The 24594-nt window shown below is 39.1% G+C and overlaps 1 protein-coding gene across 4 annotated transcripts in view; it reads right to left on the bottom strand.

Annotated features, from left to right (window-relative positions):
• Positions 1–8996: 8996 nt before the first annotated feature.
• Positions 8997–24594, bottom strand: part of UBE2E3 (ubiquitin conjugating enzyme E2 E3) — a 104508-nt gene continuing 88910 nt past the window's right edge. For 3 of the 4 annotated variants that reach the window (XM_059051988.2, XM_059051990.2, XM_067026413.1), the window contains exon 6: positions 23187–23825. In XM_059051988.2, the coding sequence (XP_058907971.1) occupies positions 23728–23825 (98 nt within the window). In that variant the 3' untranslated portion in view covers positions 23187–23727. Of the gene's footprint in view, positions 9670–11294; positions 11415–11866; positions 11903–23186; positions 23826–24594 lie in introns of those variants that run through there. The other variant, XM_067026414.1, reaches the window with a different exon arrangement.

Genomic DNA, 24594 nt, shown 5'->3' with positions numbered 1-24594 from the left:
ATCCTCCTCGGTTGGTACACACAGTTTTTCAGGGCACAAGCCTGCTGTGTCCCCCTGTGCCTGGTAAATCAATAAAGCAATTCTTTTCTACTTAACCCAAAACTCTGTCTCTCACAGATGTAGAGAACAAACATATGGACACCAAGGGGGAAAAGCAGTGGCGGGTGGTGGTGGCGGTGTGATGAACTGGGAGATTGGGATTGACATATATACACTAATATGTAATATGTATAAAATAGATAACTAATAAGAACCTGCTGTATAAAATAAATAAATTAATTAAAATTTTAAAAAGCCAACTCTGTCTGATATTCGATTCAGCGCTGGTACACAGAGGCTGAGTTTTCAGCATCACTTATAGAAGGCAAATGACCAATAGATTGTTGTAGAAAAAACATTTCTAAGGACTCCGTTCTTGCCTGTTCCCCTGGGAGGAATCCCTCTGCTGTCAACAACACAATTGTAACAGTGCTCTGTCTACACACATCTTGACCAGCTGTTTCAAAGAGCATATGTGAAAATCATATTGGACGTTTATTAAAATGCAGATTCTTGGATCACTTTGCAATAATTTCTGTGAATACATTTGGAGTGGGGCCCAAGCACTCGAGTATTAGCTTCAGCCCAGATGAGGAGTGGTTGAACCACACTTTAAGAAACACTGCTTTGGATCTTGGACAACATGGGGCCTATGTTCTCAATAGTGAGAAATGGAAATAATGTTGATGGGTCTCCCGCCAATACTGCTCAGGACCTGGGCCAATCTGGGCTCTGAGATTGTTAGTAGTGTCTGCAACAGCATGCTGCACTAGGGAAGGATGGGCTCTAATATGAAGATTTCCAGTAAGGGAGATTTGCTATAACAAGGTCATAGAACTGGCAGCTGATTTGGTACAGAACGTTTGATGCTCAGTTTCAAGGCTCCCGTGCAAACTTATAATTATCAAAACAGCAAAACACTTCAGTGCTGCATTTTGGTGGTTCGATTGTGTGGATAACTTTCTCTTTAATTAAATAAATAGCATTTGATGTAAACTGAGAACGTCTGACTGGGCAGGTTGTTGCAGACATTGAGTCCTCACAATAATGATTAATTTGGGGGGCATTTCAATACATAAGATCATTTTTAGAATTGGGCCACAGTGCTAGCAGCATAAGAAGCATCTTAAGATAGTGTGCCTTATGGTCTATTCTCTTTGGTGTAACAAAAGGTCATTGGCTTTGTAGTTGCAGGGTCTTGAGTTTGAATCTTGGTTCTGCCATTAGCTTTGCAACCTTGGGCAACTACTTAGTCTCAATAAAATCTCCTATATTGAGGGTTTTTTTTTTTTAAGGAATCAAAGAAATCCCATATGGAGATGACAAGGCATAGCTGTAGTGAGTTCTCACCCTCTCTTACTCTTACTCCCCTCTTTAGTAATACATTTCCTTTCTTGATTGACAGCATGACTATGTAGCAAGTCATCCAAACTAGAAGGTTCAGGGTCATTTTAAAAAATTCACCCACTTCTTCAAGTTCCTTATCCAATTTAGTCAGCAAGTCGATCAACTCTGCCCCTAGAAACCTCACCCACACCATTCGCTCTATCAGGCCTTTATACTTGATGCCTCCTTTATCTAGATTGTTCTTCCCCTTCTATTCCTCTATAGGAGAGAGGGTGATGTCTCTTGCTTTGAGAATGTCACAAAGCCTTTGGCCATTCAGTGCTGCACAGGCTTCCTGCGGGGTAACAAGGCAGCTGAATGGCACACAGTTCTGTCAAAACCACAACACTGCACAACTGCATTGCGCCCTATGGCTCAGCTCCTTCTTCAGCTGGATCCAGGCTCTAGGAGTTAGAGACCTTTTAACACAAGCTCTGGGTGGAATCCTGAAGAGGGACATGATCCTTAAAGCAGACAGTCAACACCTATCCCTGCCCTCTCTTGAGGCTCCTAAGGCCTGTGCAAAACAATGTCCACTGCTAGCTTACCCCCTGGGGCTTACCCCTGAGGAAAGAGAAAGGGAATCACCCATTTCACAGGCATCTTAGGTCAGATAAAGTGAAGGCACTGTAAAATAAGTGATTCTCAGAAATCAATATATCTGCGATAAATGATGGGCCTAGATATTAAGGAGTACAATTATACAAAATAGAAAGTGATGACTGAAACAAGAATTTCATTGCCTTATTCTTGTTGCTGCCAATTCCTAGAACCAAGTTCTAAAGGTTTGAATGCCAATTATTGAGAGCACAATTATGTGCCTGGTGATGGCACACTTAGAACTGGCAGGAAAAGAAAAGCAGCACGCACGGGCCCCAGGGACTGTTCCATTGTTCCTAGTCGGGAAATCTGTCCTCAACTGGGTTAAACACATTTAGGACCTGACAATGGTTAAGAGATTTATTCAGACATTTGCCAAATACAAGACAGCCTCATGAGGTTACTACAAGAAAGTGTTCTGGGATTTGGGCAGAGGCATGGATCCTTTTGAAATATCATGACAAGGAAGACTTCCACGACACAAGTTACCTACTGCTTTATTGTTCCATCTTCTTTAAGTTCATCTATGGTCAGAAATGCTGACGCTAAGTAAAGAAATAAGCTCCCTATGAGAGGCTGGAGTAGGTGCAGTTAATCATGCAATTAGAGCTAGAAAAAGAACTCATCAGATTGTCTAGGAAATAGTGTTCCTTTTCTGAAAATAAAGATTATGAGGAGCTGTTTGATATTTTGTACATTCAAAAAACACAGTAACTGACACTGATGGAGCACCTAATTGTGCCAGGCTCATGCAGAGTCACACTATATACACTCCTGATGAAACCAAGCAGGACCCTGTGGGATTCCTGGGCATGAAAGCCTTTCTGTACCCTGTTCCTTGTTTGTAGGGAACAGACTCTAGCCTTCATGACCTTCCCTGAGTCCCAAAGGGCTGATTCAAACAGCTGCTAATCAGGGAAGGAAGGGGATGCAGAGACATGGGAGGAGCAGTCAAGAAACAATAGTGAAGCCTTGGGGCAGGGTCCTGGTTCCACCTCAAGGGAGATACATAACAATATCTTTGAGCTCTTTATGAATCGAAACCCCCAACAAATGGAGTTAGCATTCTTCATTCCAGAGAAGACCACCTGAGGGCAGATTAAAGAAACCAGAGAAGCTCATCAAGAGATTACCTGAGACCAGATGAAAGGAGTGCAGGCCTTGCACATACCCTAATCCTATCAGCAACCCCACCATTGAACCATTGCTATAAAACTCCTTACCAAATGCCCCTGGGTTGGGACACACGGTTTTCAAGGGAAGGAGCTTGCTGTGTCCCCCTTTGCCTGGCAAAGCAATAAAGCTATTCTTTTCTACTTCACCCAAAACTCTGTCTCTGAGATTCGATTCGGCACTGGTGCACAGAGGCCGAGTTTTCAGCAGCACTGACAACCGTATCTCATAACAACCCTAAAAAATATGTACTATTGCAATGTACATCTTATAGATGAAAAATTTAAACCACAGAGAGGTTAAGTAATTTACCCAAGGTTAAACAGCTAACATGGGGTAAAGAGACCATGTGGTTAACTGCCACACCATATGCACCATCTTACTGTGTGATACTGAGAGATTTAACTAATCAAATTTCATCTGCTTCTCATAAACTGGAAAAACAAACTCTTGTTAAAAGCTTTAAGGTAATGATCAAATCATACTTCCTTTCTACTGAGCATAAAACTGTAACTGAGTAGGACACTACGGGGCCTTCCAGGGACAGACCTCTCCCCAATATCCTCTGCTTTAGCTTCTCTCTGAAGTACCTAGATAACAGTATCTGATACACATTTCCTGAGTTGTTTTACAGATACTAAAACCCACACCATGTAGCCCTCCAGACTACTGGAGCCTAAGGATTGAGAATGTTAATCCCTGTGACACGGCCCTGTTACCTCACTGTCAACTGATCAGAGAATTGCCCAGAAGCTGATCACATACCCTGGGATGTCCCTCTGTCACCCTGTCTTTAAAAATGCTTTGCTGAAACCCTTCAGGGAGTTCGGGGTTTTTGAGCACTAGCTGTCCTGGACTCCTTGCTTGGCGCCCTGCAGTAAATGCTACACTGCTTCACCACAACCCGGTGTCAGTATATTGGTTTTACTGCACACAGGCAAGTGGACCAAAGTTTGGTTCCATAACAAAACTAAAGATTTAATTAATCCATATAACAAGATTATACTGTAAAAAAATATACCATAAGACTAGAGGAAAGGGAGGTACTATCTTGATGAAAACCAGGGTGGGGAAAAGCCAAAGTTTTCTTATGAAAAACAGAAATTGAAATGGTACAGATGGCCCAAGGTTTTTTTTATTTTAAACTCATAAAACTTGTAAAACGTTTTATATCTACAACCCCCTCCCCCAAATAGCAATAATGCTAAATGTAGAAATAAACTTCATGCAAAACATTTGTTTCTATATATTTCCTTCATGTCACATTTTAAGATAGGAATGTACATTTTCCTAGTCAAAACCCCCCTTGCCCTATCACAGGAAATTGTGCCAGGGGGTGGGAGAAGTGCTTGGCAGGGCAAAGAGGATCTGGAACATAGGTAGGTAGGACCCAGCCTGGCTGATGAGCACACATCTCCCTGCCAGAGCTAGGAGAGAATGCTCAGGCTGGGTTGGGTTGAGAATGGTAAGAGACAACTCAAAACAATTTCAGAAGCATTAGAAAGAGTGTGCCTGGCTAGCTAGCTCCTTTGATGATGGGCTCCCGTGGAGGGGTTGTGGGCAGGTGGTGGGATGGTGGTTCACTGTTACAGGAGAAGGAACACAATGGAGGCTTCAAGTCCCTAACACAGAAGTAGAAAACTAACCTCTCAACTACGCTTTGCTCACAAGAATTTACTAAGGGGACAAAAATGTGTCCATCATCAGGTTAGACTTTGATTCTAGAAAAATGACAACTGTGTTTTCAAGGAGCCTACTTGTAGTCTAGGATGAGACAAATAAGATTTTCCCCAGTCTCTCGTTATGAAGGGGCTGCTGCGTTCATCAGGAGCGGAAGCAGACAAGTATGGTTTATGGTTTCAGGACACGGAGAAGCCTCTCAAGCCTTGATGGCTCCCATCTCCATGGAAGATATAGCCTCTGTGTGAAGTGACGGCTCCAAGCACAGGGGTGGCGGCTGTGGAGCAGAGAGGCAGCAGCAGCCACGGCCCCTACGTTCCCAGGCCTGCCCACTAGGAAGTCAGTGAGAGAAAAAGCTGCCACGTGGTTTTTTTTTTGGTTTTGTTTTGTTTTTGCGGTACTCGGTCCTCTCACTGTTGTGGTCTCTCCCGTTGTGGAGCACAGGCTCAGCGGCCATGGCTCACGGGCCCAGCCGCTCCGCGGCATGTGGGATCCTCCCGGACCGGGGCACGAACCCGCGTCCCCTGCATCGGCAGGCGGACTCTCAACCACTGCGCCACCAGGGAAGCCTCAGCCACGTTTTAACAGAAGGAAGACGGCAGTTGAGAGACTTCCAAGCAATCACCTCTTCTTTATTTGAACTAGAGAGAAATGTGAGGGACCAAAGTACAAAATAACTATTAACACACATTCTGATCGGCCCCCGAGGCTGATGACGTAGGGAAATAATACCTGTTACTTGTGAGTATAGAAAAATCTTTCGTAGCATATAACTGCTAATAAAAAGTAGTTTGAGCTGCTACCACTATGCTGGGCCCGGGGCTTGCAATGAAGCGTAAGGCATGGTCCTCGTGCACATGCGCTCAGAAGCCCAGGTGAGGATGATGTATAGTCCAATAGACACACAAATAAGAAAATACGTTGGTTACAGACTAAAGCGATTTCTGCTAAGAAAAAAGCCTGCTTATGGAGAGCATATAACAAAGAAAAGTGGCCTGTGTTGGTGGGATATTGAAGTTTTCCCATTTGAAAATCTTTTATAGTGATAGAACAGCTGGTAATGTAACTGAACTACTAACACTGAAAGCTACCTAAGAAATCCATCCACGATAGTAGATGACATAGAGGTTTCTGTAAATGTGGAAGGAAAAGAAATGCACTCTTGATAGATATTATTGAGATTAGCACTGCTAAGGAGACCAGACTCTAACAAGAAACATTTGACAGGTCTTATTATTGTCGTTTCATTGAGTCCATGTTCTTATGTTGTTATGAAACCAAGGTTTCTTAGCTATTTCCAATTGTAATACCCAGCTGTGGCATGGGGTACTTTATTATTTATCAGTTCTCACAAATCTCCAATGAGGTAAGCTAATGTTCCTAAATGCATGCTTGCTGAGAGAAATTTTACAAATCACAGCACTCTATAGCTCAGAGGATAGCTACATATTAATAAAAGTAAAACTTATTTAAAAATGAAAGAAAACTCTACATTTAACATATTTTTAAAAATATATTTAAAAATAATATTTAGCATAGTTAACCTTTGAGATAAATTTTGATAACCTTAATTATTAAATACTGCTATATGAAGGTCGAGGAACTGTAACCATGTTTTCTCATAATGAAGATAACACACTCAAAGATACTGAAGACAGGAACTGATTAAAATGGAAAGGGAACTGCTAGTTGCAAACAATAATCTGTTCTGTATTTTAAGCTGTTTCAGTAATAATTAAGACTGAAATTTCTTTCAAGTTAACTTAAAATACTTTTATACTTAGCCCCATTTTTATCCTTCAGCTTAACCAGAATATAATAAGCATCATTATAAGGAGACAAGAACTTGAAGAAATTTTTTCCAGTACTCTGCGGATGTTTTTTCATTTTCAATGTGTTGAATTCTTAAATTCCCAAAACAAAAAACAAACCAAGAAAAACCCCTAAGAATTTCCAAGTTCTTAAAATATTTCTACCAAAGTTTTAAAGAGATTTTGCCAGGAAAAGTCTGCTATATTTACAACAGTATCATTCCTAACTCCTGCTGAGCAGCCATAACCAGGTTGTGGATTTCAACCAATTCAACCCACCAAGGCCAGGAAACTGATCAAAATGATTTTGAAGTCCCAAGCCTACTGAATTTTATTCTTTATCCTCCTGATAAATTAGTATGCAAGACATAATACAAAATCTTGATCCTCCTTTGTGTGACTAAGTTTGCAAAGACAAGAAACACAACATCACGAGAGCCTGAATGGGAGATCTCCGAGATGATACGTTTTGGCAAATATGAGGATGCTGGGCTCACCTTTGCAGCATGTCAGGAAGCGCGCACAACTTAGAACTTCAGCGTATGTTGGGATATCGGGTGCTCTGCCAGGGTTGCAGACACGGCTTGGAGATATGCAGTCTAAAGCACTGCTACTCAGTCAGTCCCAGGCATCAGCAATTGGAAAGGCAAACTCGCGGCCCTCACCAACTGAAGCAGAATCTCTGACGTAGGGCCCAGGACTTTGCTTTAACAAGCTCTCCAGGTGATTCTCAGTCTCACTGAAGAGCAATAACAAGAACTTCTGGACCCCTGCGTGCTGGGTGTAGGACTTGCTAGAGACAATAGGTTAAGGAGATGAAGCTCCTCCACACGAGCAGCAGGGGCCTCACTTAGGAGCTTGCAATGCACACTCTCCTGCCCCGAACTACAATCAGAGCCTGCATTTTAGTTAATTGATTTCCTCTGTGTGCCTGGAGGGTACTCCCTTGGGCAATCAGCCCCTGCTCCCTTCTGCCTGTCTTCTCAAGTAGTAGCTAGAATGCTCTAGGCTTCTTTTCCCTCTTTCCCTTATCAAAATCCCCATTTACCCAACAATTTGCTTCAGCCAGGGGTCAAGGATGAGGAGTGATTTTTCTGAGCTAATGAGCGTTAGTGTAGAGTTCCTGATAAAACTACTAAAACTCAATGTGTTACTGATTCCTGTAATATCAGCATTAAAAAGGAAAGATTTCTGGAGATGCCTATATATATTTTTTTTTTTTTTTTTTTTTTTTTTGCGGTACGCGGGCCTCTCACTGTTGTGGCCTCTCCCGTTGCGGAGCACAGGCTCCGGACGCACAGGCGCAGCGGCCACGGCTCACGGGCCCAGCCGCTCCGCGGCACGTGGGATCCTCCCGGACCGGGGCACGAACCCGCGTGTCCCCTGCATCGGCAGGCGGACTCCCAACCACCGCGCCACCAGGGAAGCCCTGGAGATGCCTATATTTTAAGCCCAAGAATGAATCTAATGGTGGGGTTCTAAGCACAGTGAGAAACTGGTAGAGAAAATAAAGGTTCTGTGGTCGCTGGAGTATTTGATATGCTACAAATCAGGCATGAGGGAGGCTGAGCTGGTCCCGGTCTTCCCCCTGGATTCCTTACCTTTCTATTTAACAGGAACTGATTGAACAAAGAATTCACCTCCAAATGGGAGCCTATCAACTCCATTCAGCTATCCCCTAGGTTTGTTCCAACTATCGAATAACTCTAGCCAACTGTGAGTCCAGTATTCAAGGCGTTTTAGTGGCTCCAGGGGCCCAAGAATTAACTCAAACTGAGGGCACGCCTGGGGTGGGAGTGACTTTGAAGGCCCCACGGGCACCAGACTTTGCAGCACCCTGAAAAGTCCCGGAATCGCACACTCTTGCGTTCTCCACCCACCCACCCTAGCGCCAAATCTGGAAATCTGTGATTACAGGATGGGGATGGTGGCAGGGAAACATGGGTCTTAAAAAGTTTTCTACGCAATTCTGATACACATGCCTGACTTCTCCAACGGATAATCACCGATCAGTTGTATACGTTTTATTATTGCCCATGAAGCTTTTATACACAATTCAAGGGTGGCTACACTGTTATTACTGAAATGAGACATACCATAAAGGTCCAAGTTTTCTTTTACATATGTGAAATGTTATTTTATACCTCAATTTGATCCATGCATGACTTGAGAAATACAAGTTCTCAACCAAAACATAGGTCCAAGCATGCAAAATCAATAGCTATTATAATTTTTAATTTTGAAAATCTCTTGAACTTTACTGGCAACTCTTTTAACCTTGCACCGTTTCAAAGGAGAACACAAATTGAAGACAGCTACATTTATTAAACATTTCTTCATCAGTATGAACATCGACAATGCACTGAACATTGCCAGCAAACAGCCTGCTGGGATTGGGGCAATCATTTATTTTCACTCAAAATTCCCAGTAAGGTTTGAAAATATGTACTTCTGCCAGTTTAACCTTGGTTTCTGTGATTAAACTAAAGCAACTGAAGTAAATCAAACCAAATCTTTTGAATTTTAGTTGTTTACAAGGTACCTCATTGACAGGAAACAAGTCTTTCTAAAGTGGAGATTGTGGCAAATTTTTACAAGACAATAAAAACCATTTTTCCCTTTTTATTATAAAAACAATGTTACCACATATAGAGGGGAAGATTAAATTCACCGGTAATCTCACCACCCTAATGTGTTATCTTTTAATCTCTATCCACAAACATGATTTTTACATAGCTGTAACTTGTGTATTTACACAATTTTGAGAAAATCACTATTTAAATCCTCATATACAGGACTGTATGTATACTCCTCTTTAAGAAAATTATACAGTGTAAAAACCTACAAAATGCAATATGTCCGTCAATCCCAAAATACCCAAGAGCTTCAACCTTCCAGACCAAATTACAATTGCGTTTCTTTTCTTCTGCACTTGAGCATATGAACTATGACAAGGCTAACACCGGTCTGAGTTCACCATCTGTAAAATATCATAGGTAAAACACTGCTATAAATTCTAAAAGTTATCTACATTGTTTAGCACATTTTCTTTGTGCAATCTTTATAAAACCTTAAAATTACATCTTAAACATCTCCATACTAATTGAATCAATAATCTTCAATCATTCGTAATTATCATTCCACTTTTCTTGAGCTTGTATTTTAGGCAAAGTGGTTACTACAAATGAGAAATAAAGGGCATCTGCATCCAAGTACACTTTCTATGCCAAAGGAGCAGCAGCACTATTTAGGTAGAGTAGGTTCTGTGATGGCAGAAATAACAGCCTGGGTTTATCAGATGTCGTCTGTGTGATCTTGAGCCAATCATTTTGTCCCCTTGCACTTCAGGTACTTTACTGTAAAATGTAAAATGAATACTTGCATTCTATCTCTTTGGGGATATTATTGCAAAAACTAGAATATAAGTAAAGCATTTAAAAATCCTCAGATGAAAGGTACATTTTTAAAAGATTTCATTTTTATTAGGATTGACAAACATAACTTATTATTAACCTGTATACTAAAAGTTCTCTGTATCATTCTGGTGAAAAAGTTATATATAGATGAGTTCCCATTTTCAATGTTTCAAGAACAGGTCTAGAGAGCGCGCTTAACTGGTTTCATTTGGTGACACACTGACACCTAGTGGAGATTTATGGTGTGCTATGGAATACCATACACCCCACAATAACTCCACAGTTCTGGCGGGGGCAGAGAGAAACAAAAGCACCTTTTGGTCTTTATGCGAAGCATCAAGAAAATATACAAATGAATTACGAAACAAAGGTACACTTCCTGTATATTTAAGTTTTCCCTTGTTCAATTAAAAATACCGGCCAATTCTCAAGACATTTAATCAGAAGTTGTGGGATGATGTGCAGTGGGTAGCAACAAGCTCCTCAGCACTGTAGTTTTGGGAGATCCCAGAAAACCTCCCTCTGATTCAGAGTTTAAAGGAACAGCATAACTATGTGCTCAGCTGCTCTTCTTTTCCTACAACCATGGCGAGCAAGGGGGCGGGGCGGGGGGGCAGCGGTGATGGGGGAGAAGACAAGGCAGGGGAAGGGAGGGAAGGGAAGGAAAATGTGTGGGAAGTAAGTTTTCTAGGTTTTTCATTACACCCCGTGAGTTAAATTTTGTACCTCTTTGTGGCTAGAATTTTATTAAATCCAGAGGGAGAGTTTCTTTAAGTAAATGTATGTGTAACCTTTTTGGCATATCATGAAACATTTATCTAAACCTGCTCACTTAGTACACTGCATTTACTTTGGAATAAAAAAATAAAATAAAATGTTTCTGCAATTACACTTAGCTTTCACAAATGTCTAGCACCATCATTAAAGTGTGGCTCTGTGTTTACTCTTCATCCCTTCCAAAGACTACAAGAAGCATAGCTGAGTGGCCTTGGAAGGAAGTAAATCTGACACTCACATTTTTAACACGTGACTATTTAAATTAAGATAAACAAATATTCACTGGAAGATTGTCACAGTCACATCAGATCCGCTTCAGTACCAATTTAATTTAAATTTTGTCTCCCCACTTCCTCACCCCCGTTAGTGAAAGTGGGAAGGTCTGAGTGAAGCTGGTCTACTTGATCCACACCTGCCTGCTTCCTTGTTTTCTACCGAGCTTCAACCACTGGATGAGACTTCTTGACACCACTGTTTAATGGCTTCGTTATTCCAGTGAACAGGAAAGTTTGAAGAGGATGAATTCTGGAAGCTGGAATAAAGAATTTGTTTTATACTGCTGTGTGCTTAGCCTCTGGTTCTGGCAGACCCTTCCACCACACCTCTTCTGGAGGAAAAAAAAAAAAAAGAAAAAGAAAGAAGAAAAAAAAAGAAAGTGAAAACATCTTACTGTTGGTCTGGAGGAAACATGGGATTAAAAGAAACCTCAAGGATTAGGAAAGTGTGATTTTTCTCTAGAGAAGAACGTGCATGAGTTTGTTCCCACCACACCCAGAATGAGTCTAAATTCTTTAACTCCTTCAGACTTTCATTTTTGTCTGGGAATCAGAAGAATCATCTAGAAATGATCAGACCAGACCAGCTCTCAAGTGTAAAATCTAGAAGAATCTTACAGCATCTACATTGCTTAATTATAATCAAACACTGAAATAAATATGTATCCATTATTGGTCTGTTAAATTAAAAAAAAAGAAATATACTCACTTATGTCCTTCTTGGCAATTAAGAGTAAACTCCAATCTTCAGAGCCCAGAGACAAAAACAAACAAACAAAAAACAACAAAAAAAGATGCGACACAACCTATTAGCACAAGCAAAAACAATGTTTTAATAGTGAAGCTTCATGCTGTACTCAAAAATATAATTATCCGTACAATTTGCAATTGTATTGTTTTACTGCTTAAAAAAAGCCCAAACCCTTTATTTACACTGCTCAGTGTTTACTACTAAACAAAATTCTCCCATCATTTTCCCAACATTTCTGCAGTGTTGTTCATTGTTTTTTGTTGTTATATAATTGAGGAAAGTCAGGCCCAGAGAAGTTAAAAAAAAAAAAAAATCCACTTACAGAATAAGACAGTACATAAGAAATTTGAAAGCTTACTCTATCACAGGCTGCTGTTTAATTAAACTATTTTGACCCTAGAGTTCAGAATCTGAAGACCCAGGAGTTAGAAATGAAATAACTACTAGTGCAGTGTTTTACTCACGAAGTAACTATTGTGGATACATCAATGACCTTTAATTACTCTAAGTGATAATACAACTAAAATTTAAAAGTTGTGATCTCTCTATTCATTTCTTTCAAGACAAAGTGTCAAAATATGTCAGGCATCAACTCTTGGTAATTGGTTTTCATATATGTGTAATACATACTTTATTTGAAGGTAACATTTTATTTTGGAAATTATGATTTTTAAAGATTCCTGGGCAGGACCCGGACTTAAGAGCTAAGGTTACTATCCCTACTGTGTTAAATAAGCAGATTGCAGTGATTTTCAGAGAAGCTGTGAGTCGTTTGGGTGTAAATGTGTCCCCCTAAGTCACTCTTCTAATTCCGTTGTTCCAGGTATGCCACTTCCAGACATGTTCCAGCCAACTTCCAGACAAGTTGTAGATGCTAAAGAAGCGGTGACTCTGAAGTTCAGTCCATGGGTGTGTTATATGAAATGAATCTAGAGAAGTGGTCAGAGTACCTGTGCACAATATATTCATTGTCAGAAAAAGAATTTACAGTAACATTATAGAATCAATACTAATACAGAATGCCCCAGTCTTTGTGATCTTGGCTTCTCTGGAAATGTAGAAAAAATAGAAACAGGTCTGACTTACAGAATTCGAGGAAACTTTTTATTGATCTCTTTATCCTTCCAGAATTAGGAGAGCAGGCAATACAGTATCTTTAACCCCAGCTCAAAGGAGTAAACCTTTTCCCAAAGCTTAAATGGGATGGACGTTTTCTCCACATCACAGTGCCCTCTCCTAAATCAACCATCAACATCCTCCATCAACAAACAGAACCCACAACCAAGTGCAGAAGGACGGTGCTTTTGCTGTTGCTCTTCAGATGTCCCCACTGGAGTGTTCTCATGCTGTGGGCTTTTGGCATCCTAACACCCAGTCTTCCCCTAATGATAACCACAGAATTACATAAATCCTACTTTGAAAATACACGGAGAGAAAATACATTTCCAGCAAATCACTAGGAAAGCTCTAACAAGCTGCAAATAAGAAAGAATACAAAACGATTTCTAATTTAAGTAACAAAATACAGGGCTTTAGAGATGCTATTCATTGCAATCTTCCAGCCAGGCCTTAAATAAGGAAATGCTGTCTTAGCAAGGTGCCTGAGGAGAGGTATTAACCAGGGGAATCAAATGAAACTGAGGAGAGACAATCACCATGAGACCTAAAAATAAAAACCTCTGCTCCTTTAGACTCACTTCAATAACATTTGCAAACCCTCCGCTTTGATGTTAACTATGGTTAGCCTAACAGTTAACTTTAAACCTGGAAAGTTTTGTGCCCATGTTTAAATGTGGCCGAATACTCGTTAATCTTACTAGAAACATATCACTATAATGAAAATAAAAACAAGTGGTGCCATACGCCAAACTGATACACAGTGCTCATCCACTGATTATGTACTTGCCTACACTTGGAATGTCATTTTATGAAGGCGCTTACATATAGTTAGTAAGTAAGCTAAAACACTTCCAAATATTCAAATCCAGCAAAAAAAAAAAAAAAAAAGTACAAAGTTGCCCACTCATCACTGAATTATTCTGGATTGAACAGAAGGCTATATTTCAGCACTGCCAAATGCTATTAGGCACAGAAGCAATGCACCATCTGTCTTGAAGTAACAAGTATATCAATTCAGATATAAAATACTAGTGTGCCAAGCAAAGTATCTTAAGCAATCTATTTTCTGATGCTTGAAACTTAACGCAGCCAGCAACAAGGTTATAGGCATCAATACTTTGAACCGCTAGTAGTAAAAAGAAATTATAAAAATGTCAGAGCATCAAAAAGAGTTGTAGTCCTATGAGCAAGAAGGCCTTGAAGAAAAGTCAGAAGATTAAGGAAGTTTCCTCAATGAGTCACTATTGCTATTTCTCGGAGAAAATATTTTTAAGTGATAGATAGAATGGCTGCCATTGGCCAGAATGACTCTGGTATTTCACTAAAAACCAGTGCATCTGAACCTACTACTGAAATAGATGCTGCTTCATCATATGGGGGCGTACTGATGTCATGACAGAAAGCTGGGCTTCTAAGGAGTTTGGACTTTACTCTGAAAACAGTGGGTAGCCACTGAAGTCTGTGAGCAAGGAGTGTGCTTACTCTGGGAAGATTAATGTAACGTCAGCATGAAGAAGAGATTGGAGTCCTTTGTATGGACAAGAGGGTGACTTAAGAGACTCCTGCAGATAAGGGCCTGAATTAGACCTAGGACTGAAAAATCTGAGAACAGAATCCAAACATGCTATCCTTCAGAAGTAAGGTGAAAAGCCAGCAACTATCAGCCTGTATAAGTGTGAGATAGTCTAAAGAATATTATTATGATTAATTTAGGTTAAGAAAGAAGAGTCATACCCTATTTAAGTTCAGATAATTAGTTGGGTATAAATGTGCAATAATCACACAGCGAAAGTACTGTTCAGCAAGACTCAATCAGGAAAAAAGCTAAGTATTTCTTAACTCCTGACTCTCTAGGCAAAATTAAGTGGTTGAGCCGATTGTGATTCGGGTCTGTCACTGACCAGGTTTTCAGAGAAAATAAGCTAAGTAGTGCCCAATTTCTTATGTATGAACCTTGAAGCAGGAAGTCAGGACAGGAGCAGGGAAAGGGAAACACAATAGAAGGTATGAGTCATCCTGGTCCTTAGCTCACTGCCCCATGGGTTCTCTGGAAATAAAACTTGCCCTTCAAATTCCCTACTTCCTGAGTAAGGTAAAGGGATAGAAGGCCTGGAACTGGAAGTGTCTTACCATGGAACCAGGGGTAGAAGTCAGGGTAATAGGAGTTGGCATCTCTGCGTCCTTCTCTCACTACTACGTTACAAAGCAGACCTGGGGTAAACACTGCTCTATTTTCTAGAATCATCTGAATGGGCAAGAAAGGATTTTTGATAAGCCATTTTCCTGAAAGCTCGCTGTGCTTACCTAGGACATCTCTTTTCCTGACTAGACTTTGATGAGCTCTTTGGGATATTTAAGTCTCTCCTGCTTCCAGCATGTAAAGCAGCATTAGTTATAAATACTTAAATTTGTTGATTTAAAATTTTAAATCTAGTTAAGTCTGGTGTCAAGGTAGACTCTTCAATGACAAGGAAAATCACTTTAAGAAAATATTAAGGTTCTCAAGATTCAAGTCAGCTAATAATTGCTAACCATACTTGATGAAGAACAGCCATTCCAGACACTAGGGGAATTTTAATTACTTGTTCACTATTAACATGTAACTATAAAATCAAAGGCCCATCTAGCTAAACAATTCACATAACCATTCATTTATTCTCTCAACAATAAATGACCACTCTCCTGGGCACAGAGGAGTCACACAGACACATGAGGTCTGGCCCCCCCATCCTCCCTTTCAGCCAATAACCACTTCCTCCTTCGTGGAGGAGTAGAAGCCACAAGAAAGCTTCCCACTACCACATCTACCTCCAGCCTGGACCTATCCCTTTGCCCTCTGCTTGTTCTCCTATTAACTATGGATTGGATGAGATGTTGCATTCCCAGCAAAGGACAATCACTTCACTTGTGTGCTACATCCCATCTTCTCCTAACTAGTAGAGCTCAAGAGTTTCGTGAAGGTCGGTACTGCTTTAAGTGGGGATACTGTGCTTCCCAAGAGAGCTCTTGGGAAGCACAGTCTAGTCTATTCAGGAAGAGAAAGAAATGTCCAAGGGAAGTGCAGGGAGCTTTGGAAACACCCCCAGTAAAGTACAAATGATTTTGTCGAGGACATTGCTTCTCTGCCCTACTCATCCGTTTCTCCCTCTCTGTTTATCTTTCCCATCAACATACAGTGTAATTCTCCCCCATCTTAAAAAAAGAAAACGACTCTACATTTCTCTATTGCAAAACTGTCAGAAGTCTACAGTTTCTATTACCTTTGGCACCTACTCCAACAGAGCTTTTGATCTCGCCACTCCAACAAAACGATGCTTGCCATCAGTCAGGTGCTAAATAAAATGGCCATTTCGGTCCACATCTGCATCTTAGGTGGCTCATCAGTCGCACCCGAAGCTGTAGATAATTTCCACCTCCATGAAACTTTTCACCTCCTTTTCAGGTCCCCGTGCTCTCCAAGCCTTCTCCTCTTGCTTCCTGATTGCTGCTCCTTCCTGGGTTCCTTTACTGATTCCTCGTGCCTGTCCTCAGCTTCTTAATGTTGGGAGTGCCCAGACTTCTTTCTTCTCTAGCAGCACTCATTTCCTTGATGATCTCATCCAGTCCCATAGCTGTAAATATCAGCTATCCACTCATGAATCCCAAATGTTGTGCCTGGCCCAGAACTAACTCCTGAATTCAAGATTCGGAGGTCCGCTGCTCTGACGCCTCCATCTGGATGCTTAACAGGCACTTCCAACTTAACCTGTCAAAAGCAAAGCTCTTCATCTTTCTCCAGTCCTGCTCCACACCACCACCCCCCACCCCACCTACCGCCCCCAGGTTCCTCATCTTAACTACAACTTCAGCCTTCTAGTTTGCTCAGGTGCCAAACTTTGACTCCTTTTTCACCCCACATAGTTAGATCTATGAGCAAATCTTATTAGCTACTTTGCACTAGAATCTGATCATTTCTTACCATCTACACTAATGCCCTCCAGGCTGAAGTCATCCGTGTCTCTAGCCTGGCTCCCTCTCCCCTCCCCACCAGGTCTTTTTCCTAATAGTAATCAGAAATTCTAAAACATGTCATAAACCTATCATTCTTTGGCTAAAAAACCCTCCAGCGGCTTCCATCTTACTTAGAGTACTACCCAAACTCCTCACAAGGCACTACACACACTACCCGGCCCTACGTGACCTGTTCAGCCGTCACCTTCCTGACTTTGCCTCTTGCTGCTCTAGTTGCTGCTTTCTCTCTGTGCCCCCTTCTCCGGGCCCGTTGGCTGGTTTGGGCAAGCACTGAGCAGGTTGCTGCTCCCAGGTCTTTTCATTTGCTATTTCCGTTGCCTGGAATTCTCTTCACCCCGCGTGCCTTATCCCTCACCATCTTTGGCTCCTGACTCATCTTTTTGGTGAGGTCTTCTCTGACTACCCTTTCACAACTGCACTGCAACCTCCCCTTTCTCCCTCAGCACATTCCCTATTTCTCTTCCTTGTTTTGTTTCTGACATAGCACTTACCGTCATATATATACACATTTCCCCCCTTTTTAAACTTTGTGGCCTTGAACTGGAAAGTAAACGCCCTAAGGATAGGGATTTTTGTGTGCTTTGTTCACTGCTAATCCTAAGTATCTAAACTAATGTTAATGAAATGAATTGGATTCCTGATTTCTAGGGGCTCAGTGATCAAGGGAGGTGAAATACAAATAAAATGTGTCATTAAAAAAATTACAGAAGAAAAAACTGTCCCACATGAATACTCAAAATGACCTTTACCATCTGGGAATTGTGTGGCCAGGGAAAGAGTTCAACAGAGGGCTAACATGCTCCTAAAAAATGATAAAGGAATCAGGCAAGGGGTGGCCAGCAATATCCCTGCAATATAGCTTTACTACCTCACCTTGTGTTCCTTATAATTACTCTTCTTCATCACTAGGGAGATGAAGGCATGAAATGCTCATATAAAGACTTGTCATAAAGCACTCCGGCCTCAGTCCTAGAGAATCTTTAACGTTCCTTACACACTTGCCCCGGAGTATCAGGACTTCTCTTGGTGACCAATAAGGCTCAGTAACCTGTTTCCCATGGGTTTATCTCTCTCCCCTCTCGGTGTGAGATGGGCCTTGGAGCAGTAAGCAGCCAACATACCTGAATTTGCTTAGCCAACTTACGAAATACTCATGTTACAATGAGAAGGTGGAATTACACTTCTGGAATTAGGGAGCTTTTACTCTGTCACCTTGCAATTACACCTATTGGCTCAGGAATAACATGGGGCAATAAAGAAAAAAAGTGACCTGTTTGGTTCTTTGTCCTATTCTATTTCCCTTTCTCACAGAAGATAGAAGTGGGAAAGAAAAACAAAATGAAGAGATTTGGATAATATTTCAATGACTAACTTTCAACACTCCAGGACTGCCCCCCACTTTGTACTACTATACAGTATACTTGTTCCTTTTTCCTAAAATATTTCTCTTAAAAGAAATTTTTTCAAAAGCTACCACTTTTCATTTTTCCTATTAGATAGCCCTAAAAGAATACTGTAAGCAGATACATGTATTCCACTGTCTTTTTCCTCTTTACCAGTAAAAAGGAATAGGAGAAATATATCAATTAAGACAGTAATGATAATGGGAAATGATGTACATTTTGTAGGACAGAAAGCATTTCGGTATATTTAAGGACTTTTAAAATTACAAGATTAATTCGTTCTCCATTTTAAACAAGTAGGCATGAAGTAGGTTATGAAAATAATCCATTGCTACTTCTCACATTTCAAGTTTACAGGAATATCACCTACCAAGTATAAAGCACTGAATCAGTATGATGGGGGATTAAATAAGACATGACTTAAATGCTTTACATGGTCCCTGGATAACCTTATGGAGAAGATTACACCCATGATATAATATTCATTCATTCAGCAAACATATATCATGTTATATATTGGGCTAAGATACAGAGACAAGGACTATAGATATTATCCTCCAAAAGCTCACTATCCAGATGTATGTATAAAGTGTTAAACTGAATATAATAAAGTATCAAAATGCATGCTAGAGATTGGATATTCAGAGTAGTTTGAAAGACAGTAATTATTTTCAAAGCATCAAATAGTATTAAGAATGTTTAACATCATATAAATTAGATAAAACTTACCTAATTATTATACTAATATTTTCATAGCTAAATCAGCAGGGACATCTGTTTGATTTCTCATTCAGTAGAAAATGGATACACATTAGCAAAGATGTGTTCTCCTCTGCTAACAAGAGGGAAAAATCTATTTGGACAGGAAAAAAACTATTTAAGAAGGTATTCATCTCTGCATGCATCACAGTGCCTGAAAGGACCTTCAATTAGCAAACTCTTAAAATTTGTAGAATAAACTCACAATGGAGGTCAGTTAAGGTGGTATATAGTATAACCACCCTCCCCCCTCCCCATCCAAAAGAAAAAAAGAACGAAAAAAGAATTCTTGCCCAGAAGGGCACCTGGCTTGTTTGATCACACTTGGAAATATGTACATGCTTGAATTACTTCTATAATTTCCGATGTTTGTACAGATGGTGTCTCAGAGAAACAGAGAGACTGACAGACTGAAGGTACATGATAGTAAAATGGAAAGGTTTCATCAAGAGAGCTGGACTTGAGATAAACTTTAGGAATTGGAAGATTTGGGGGAAAAACTGCTTTTAATGTTCTATGTTAAAAAGACCTGCATAATTGGCTTTAGCCCCACTGGATTTCAGCAAGGTAACCTACACATACAAAAGATTTAAAGTCAATTTATAGTTCTCTAAATGCACTCATTGGTAATATCTAGGTTGATTCTGTTTGACAAGGCTTTAACACCACTTATCCACACCAGTCCTAGAAATTCATTTCATAATCACTTTGAAAGGACTATCATTCCGCTGTGTAGAAACATCCCATTACACACTGGAGTGGTTCACTTAAATCGCTGAAGAACTTTACCAAAAAAGGTTAACAAACTAGTTACAAAAAATTGTTATTTCAAATAATGCCTATCTACTAAAATGTAATTATGAATTATTTTTTATTATTTCAGTATTACTTGAAAAAAACTTATTAATTGAAACATGAAACAAGGGATTTATTTACATATTCTATTCATCTAAAGAAACACTAACTGAAATATAAGTGGATAATTATTATAGAATCATTAGCTCAACCCCTTCAAATTATTTGCAATGGTTTTATGAAAATTATTAATGCTTCAAATCATGCCATGATTCTGTCCAAAGACCACAATATGTCAGCTGAAGACGTGCAAATGTACTGCATTAACATGACTAGGACACAGGTTACTATGTGATGCCACAGGACTGAAACTGACTTGAGTTTTACAATGCAGTCATTCTTGTATTGCTGTAAGAACACACATGGGCAAGTAGAGGACTGACTCCAAGTACTCAGCACCTCCACGTCCTTATTAGAAAGAGTAACATACACACGGGCCAAATCAAACCTACGAATTTTATCCCTGTGACACGTTAGGATATCCTAGTTTAGAAAAAAAAAAAAAAGGCAATGTCTAGATAACTAATGTATCTTCTTATTTTGAAAAAGGTCATCATTAAATGATTGATAAATTTATCAATATATATCTTCTGATGTGGTCATGTGATGCACAGTTAAATAAATTTAAAATAACATCGTTTCTCTCATTTTCCAATTTAAAAAAGGGAAGCCAGTGATATTAAAAGTATTCTTATGACAAATGTCTGAGACAGAAAATACACATACCTCATATTCATTGGAATCAATTAATAAAGGCTTAAAAAAATTAAATAAAGGCTTATTTTGTAAGGTTCCATTTGAGACTAAAATAGAAGATTAAAATAAGGATTGACTAAAATGCAAAATTGTACTTTATCTTATAAATTACCTTTCAGAAGTTTTCTAATTTATGTATACCCGCTTTTACATATAAACATATATATAAAATACTAACTGTAATGCTATAAACAAAAACTCTTAGCCTAGTGGTAAAGAATGGGGGCTGTACCTCTGCATCATACTGGCTGTGTAATCTGCATCAAGTTATTTAACCGGTCTGTGAATCAGTTACATTCTGTCAACTGAGGATCATCAGAGTGTCTCTCTCCTGAAGCTTTCTGAGGAATATTATACAAGATGAGGCACCTCAGTAACTAAGTGGAGCCTGGCATGTAGTGGTTTGTGCACTGCATGGCCTCTCTGAGGGCACACGATCATAATTAGAACACTCCAGGTTCAACAGGGTACATGGTGCTATGGCCATTCTTGAATACTTACAACATTACATTTGGACTTGTAAAATTTGCTCTTAATGAATGAGAAAAAGTCTAGGTTTTAAAATACACAATTTACATCTAGAACAAAGTTGCATGGGGGAAGAAAAAACTTATTTGTAGTACACATGGATGGACATCTATGTAACTGGGAAGTGGATCAAAAATAGAAAAGGTTTTTAAAAATTCAGAATTTTAAGAGAACCTAATAGTAGGAACCGAAATGTCCATTTGAAACTGTGGCCTGTTCCCCCAAGAGAAAGTGGAACAAGCATAATAAATTTTATAAGATTAGAATGACTGAATTTAAGGACTAAGGACTAATAGAGAACAGGGAAATAATGAAATTAACTTGAGTTTTACATAAGAGATGAAAGTGTCTTATTTAAGGCCACAAAGGTAGTTTGTGGAAAAGCCACAAATATTTTTATGTCACCAGTTCTCTCCACTCTGTCCCAGGTGAGTATGGGACACAGCCTACAAGTAAGCAGTTTGGTGGTAGTAATTAGGCTGATAGCAAATGATGGAAGTCAAAGGATAGCATCTCCAAACATCCTCATATTCAGTATGATGAATGCTTTTCTAGGACTAAGAGAGAAGTTTATTAACCTAGGATGCAGAATGTACAATATTGGAAGTGGGTAAAAACTACTTTCTACAGCTCACCTACATAGAAATCCTTATAGCTTACATAAAACATGCCCATTCTCATCACATTAACTTGAACTCCAGTACAGATTATTAGTTACTGCTTAAAATAGTCAAGGCTCAGAGGTTTTCATAAGCCTAAGCCTGTCTGGTGTACCTTTGTTAATGTGGAGAGATTCTTTTTGGGTTTTTTTGGCGGGGGGTAGAGAGGCGGGTGTGTGTTAAGTGAAAGATAGATATAGAAGTGTAATTTTATTTTTACCCTGATCTAAGACTTCTACTGACAAATACTCAAGTAGGAGTCCATTATTCTTTGTGAGGGTATATACAACTAGAAATGTTTTACTTTATTATCTTGGAGCAATGTATTTTTATGCTAATAATTCCAGCCTATAAATTTTAGGGTGGTATTTTATTTCCATATTTAGGACTGGAGAAGACATTTGCCCATATTCCACTACCTTGGTTACATGACCAGAATATTACCTCAATAACTATCCCAGTCCTGGAAAAAACCATTTATACTCTGTTGACCAATCTGAATATTGAAAAATAAACTAACTCTTATAAGAAATCTAATATTTAATAATTATAACTAGAAAGAAGGAATTCATATAACCTATTAAACCCTTAAAATTCCCTATTCTTTCAACTGAGAAATAATGCCACAACTGCACAATAATCCAGAGTTCTAGTCTACCTTCAGGGCAGACAAGGGTTTCTGTGTTCATCCCTGCCTCTGCCTGTATCTGTTGCACAAGTGCATAATAAGAATGGTAACGCACACCAAAGACACCATGAAAATTCAAGAACAGGATTAGAAGTCAAAAATGCATGAAAGACACAGAAGGGCTACCAGATTAAAGTTATTTGACAATGCTGCCCAATGGTGGACAGAAGTCACCATTCTGGAAACAAAATCTTGTAAGCCAGGATTTCATGTTATTTTTAACTCAAATATCATATTATCAAAGTAGAGCTTTATGTTTTTTTGAGACCAATGGCTAAAAAACCGCAGTTTTGTATATTTAAACTCATGTATTCTCTCATTAGGACTTAAAGGAAAAAAACTCTACACATTTATAAGATTCCAAATGTTTTCAATTTAATAAATGATTTATTTATACTAGTCCTCTGTAGTTAATCTTCATATTCACATTTTTATTTCATCAACAATCATCTCAGACACACCTTCTAACAAGACTGACTTAAAATATTACGACAGGAAACTATGCCTTCAGGAGCATGTTTATTGTGTTTGAGATGATACATCAGGTGCTCTCTGAGCTACAAAGGGTAAAAGGAAATCCTCTCGTTACAAACTGACAAAGGTAAAAGGTAAAACATTTTTCACAACAGCATGAACCACATACTCAGAAATAGATCTGGGTTTAATACAAATGACATAATTCCTAGTCATCTACAGCTACTATTATAACTTCATACAGATAATGAATTAGGCTAAAATGCACTATAATATTTGGTAGACTTCAGGACCAGTATCCTTAGTACATCACAAAATACACTTTGATATCCCAAAGAAGCAAGACTTGCAAGTAGGCGTTTTAAACATAACTAATCTACAGCTACAAAGTTCTACTCTTGATAGCATTTACCTTTTTGGGGAGTCTCCCAGTCTCCAAAGGATAAAAGCAGAGAGTAGAATCAGTATAACATATACACAGAAGTCCGTATTGTAAAGGCTATAAAGATTTGCAGCACAGCGAGAAGATGCCTTCTGCTCCTTCACACTGCATACAAATTATGTGAATTATGTTGCATATCGCTTGGTCCACTGTCTGGCTATCCTGTCATGTTCTGCTCTGTTGGTCAAATACTGAGTGGCTATGCTTCCAACCAGAGGATCCGCTGGAAAAGTGGAAAGAACATTAAAAGATATTATATTGTGTCTTAAAGGTTCAGTTCTAAGAGTCTACTGAACTGAAATGCTGATTTTTCAGCAGCAACTTGATATATAATGGCTAATTTCTCAAAAGAAAAATGTTTAAAGTAACATAATCATCTTTATATTTTAATATTCAAATTAGAAAAGCCTCTTTAAAAATAAATGTTGAGTTAATAAACCTCACTTTTTAAAATGTGTATGCCTTTAATATACAAAACTATTTTTCACTCTTTTGTATTTGTTTTTCTAACGATATTTAAAAATTAATTTTTTCAAACTCAGATCCTATGATGCAATGCTATTCAGAATGCAATATTTCCTTCATTCTGTACAATAACACGACTTAAATCATTACCCTTATCTCCATTTGAAAGCTTACTTGCCATTTTGTTTTAAATAGTGCTGAGTGAGAAACTGAATCTGAGACATAAATTTTATTTTGAATTTATTTTTCAAAAAAGGTGTGCTATGTACTATGTACAACATTTGAAGTACACCAAACAACAGCCAGTAAAACGTAAAGCTCTCTTCCCTCCTGATTCCAACTACTCAGAAGTTTCTCTTCCTGGCAAATAATTTATACCTGTTCACAGCATTTCTACCCAGAAACATTATACACATTTATAAGCATTTAGAATATTGTTACACATGTGTGTTTTTTTTCAGTGCCTGGCTTTTTTACTTAATTTATCTTAGAGAGTTTTCTCTATCCATTCACATAGAGCTACCTCA

Source organism: Kogia breviceps, chromosome 2 (genome assembly GCF_026419965.1).
Source record: "Kogia breviceps isolate mKogBre1 chromosome 2, mKogBre1 haplotype 1, whole genome shotgun sequence".
Lineage (NCBI taxonomy): Eukaryota > Metazoa > Chordata > Mammalia > Artiodactyla > Physeteridae > Kogia > Kogia breviceps.
Note: the sequence above shows the minus strand (reverse complement) of the source record. Positions and strands in the feature narration are given on the sequence as shown.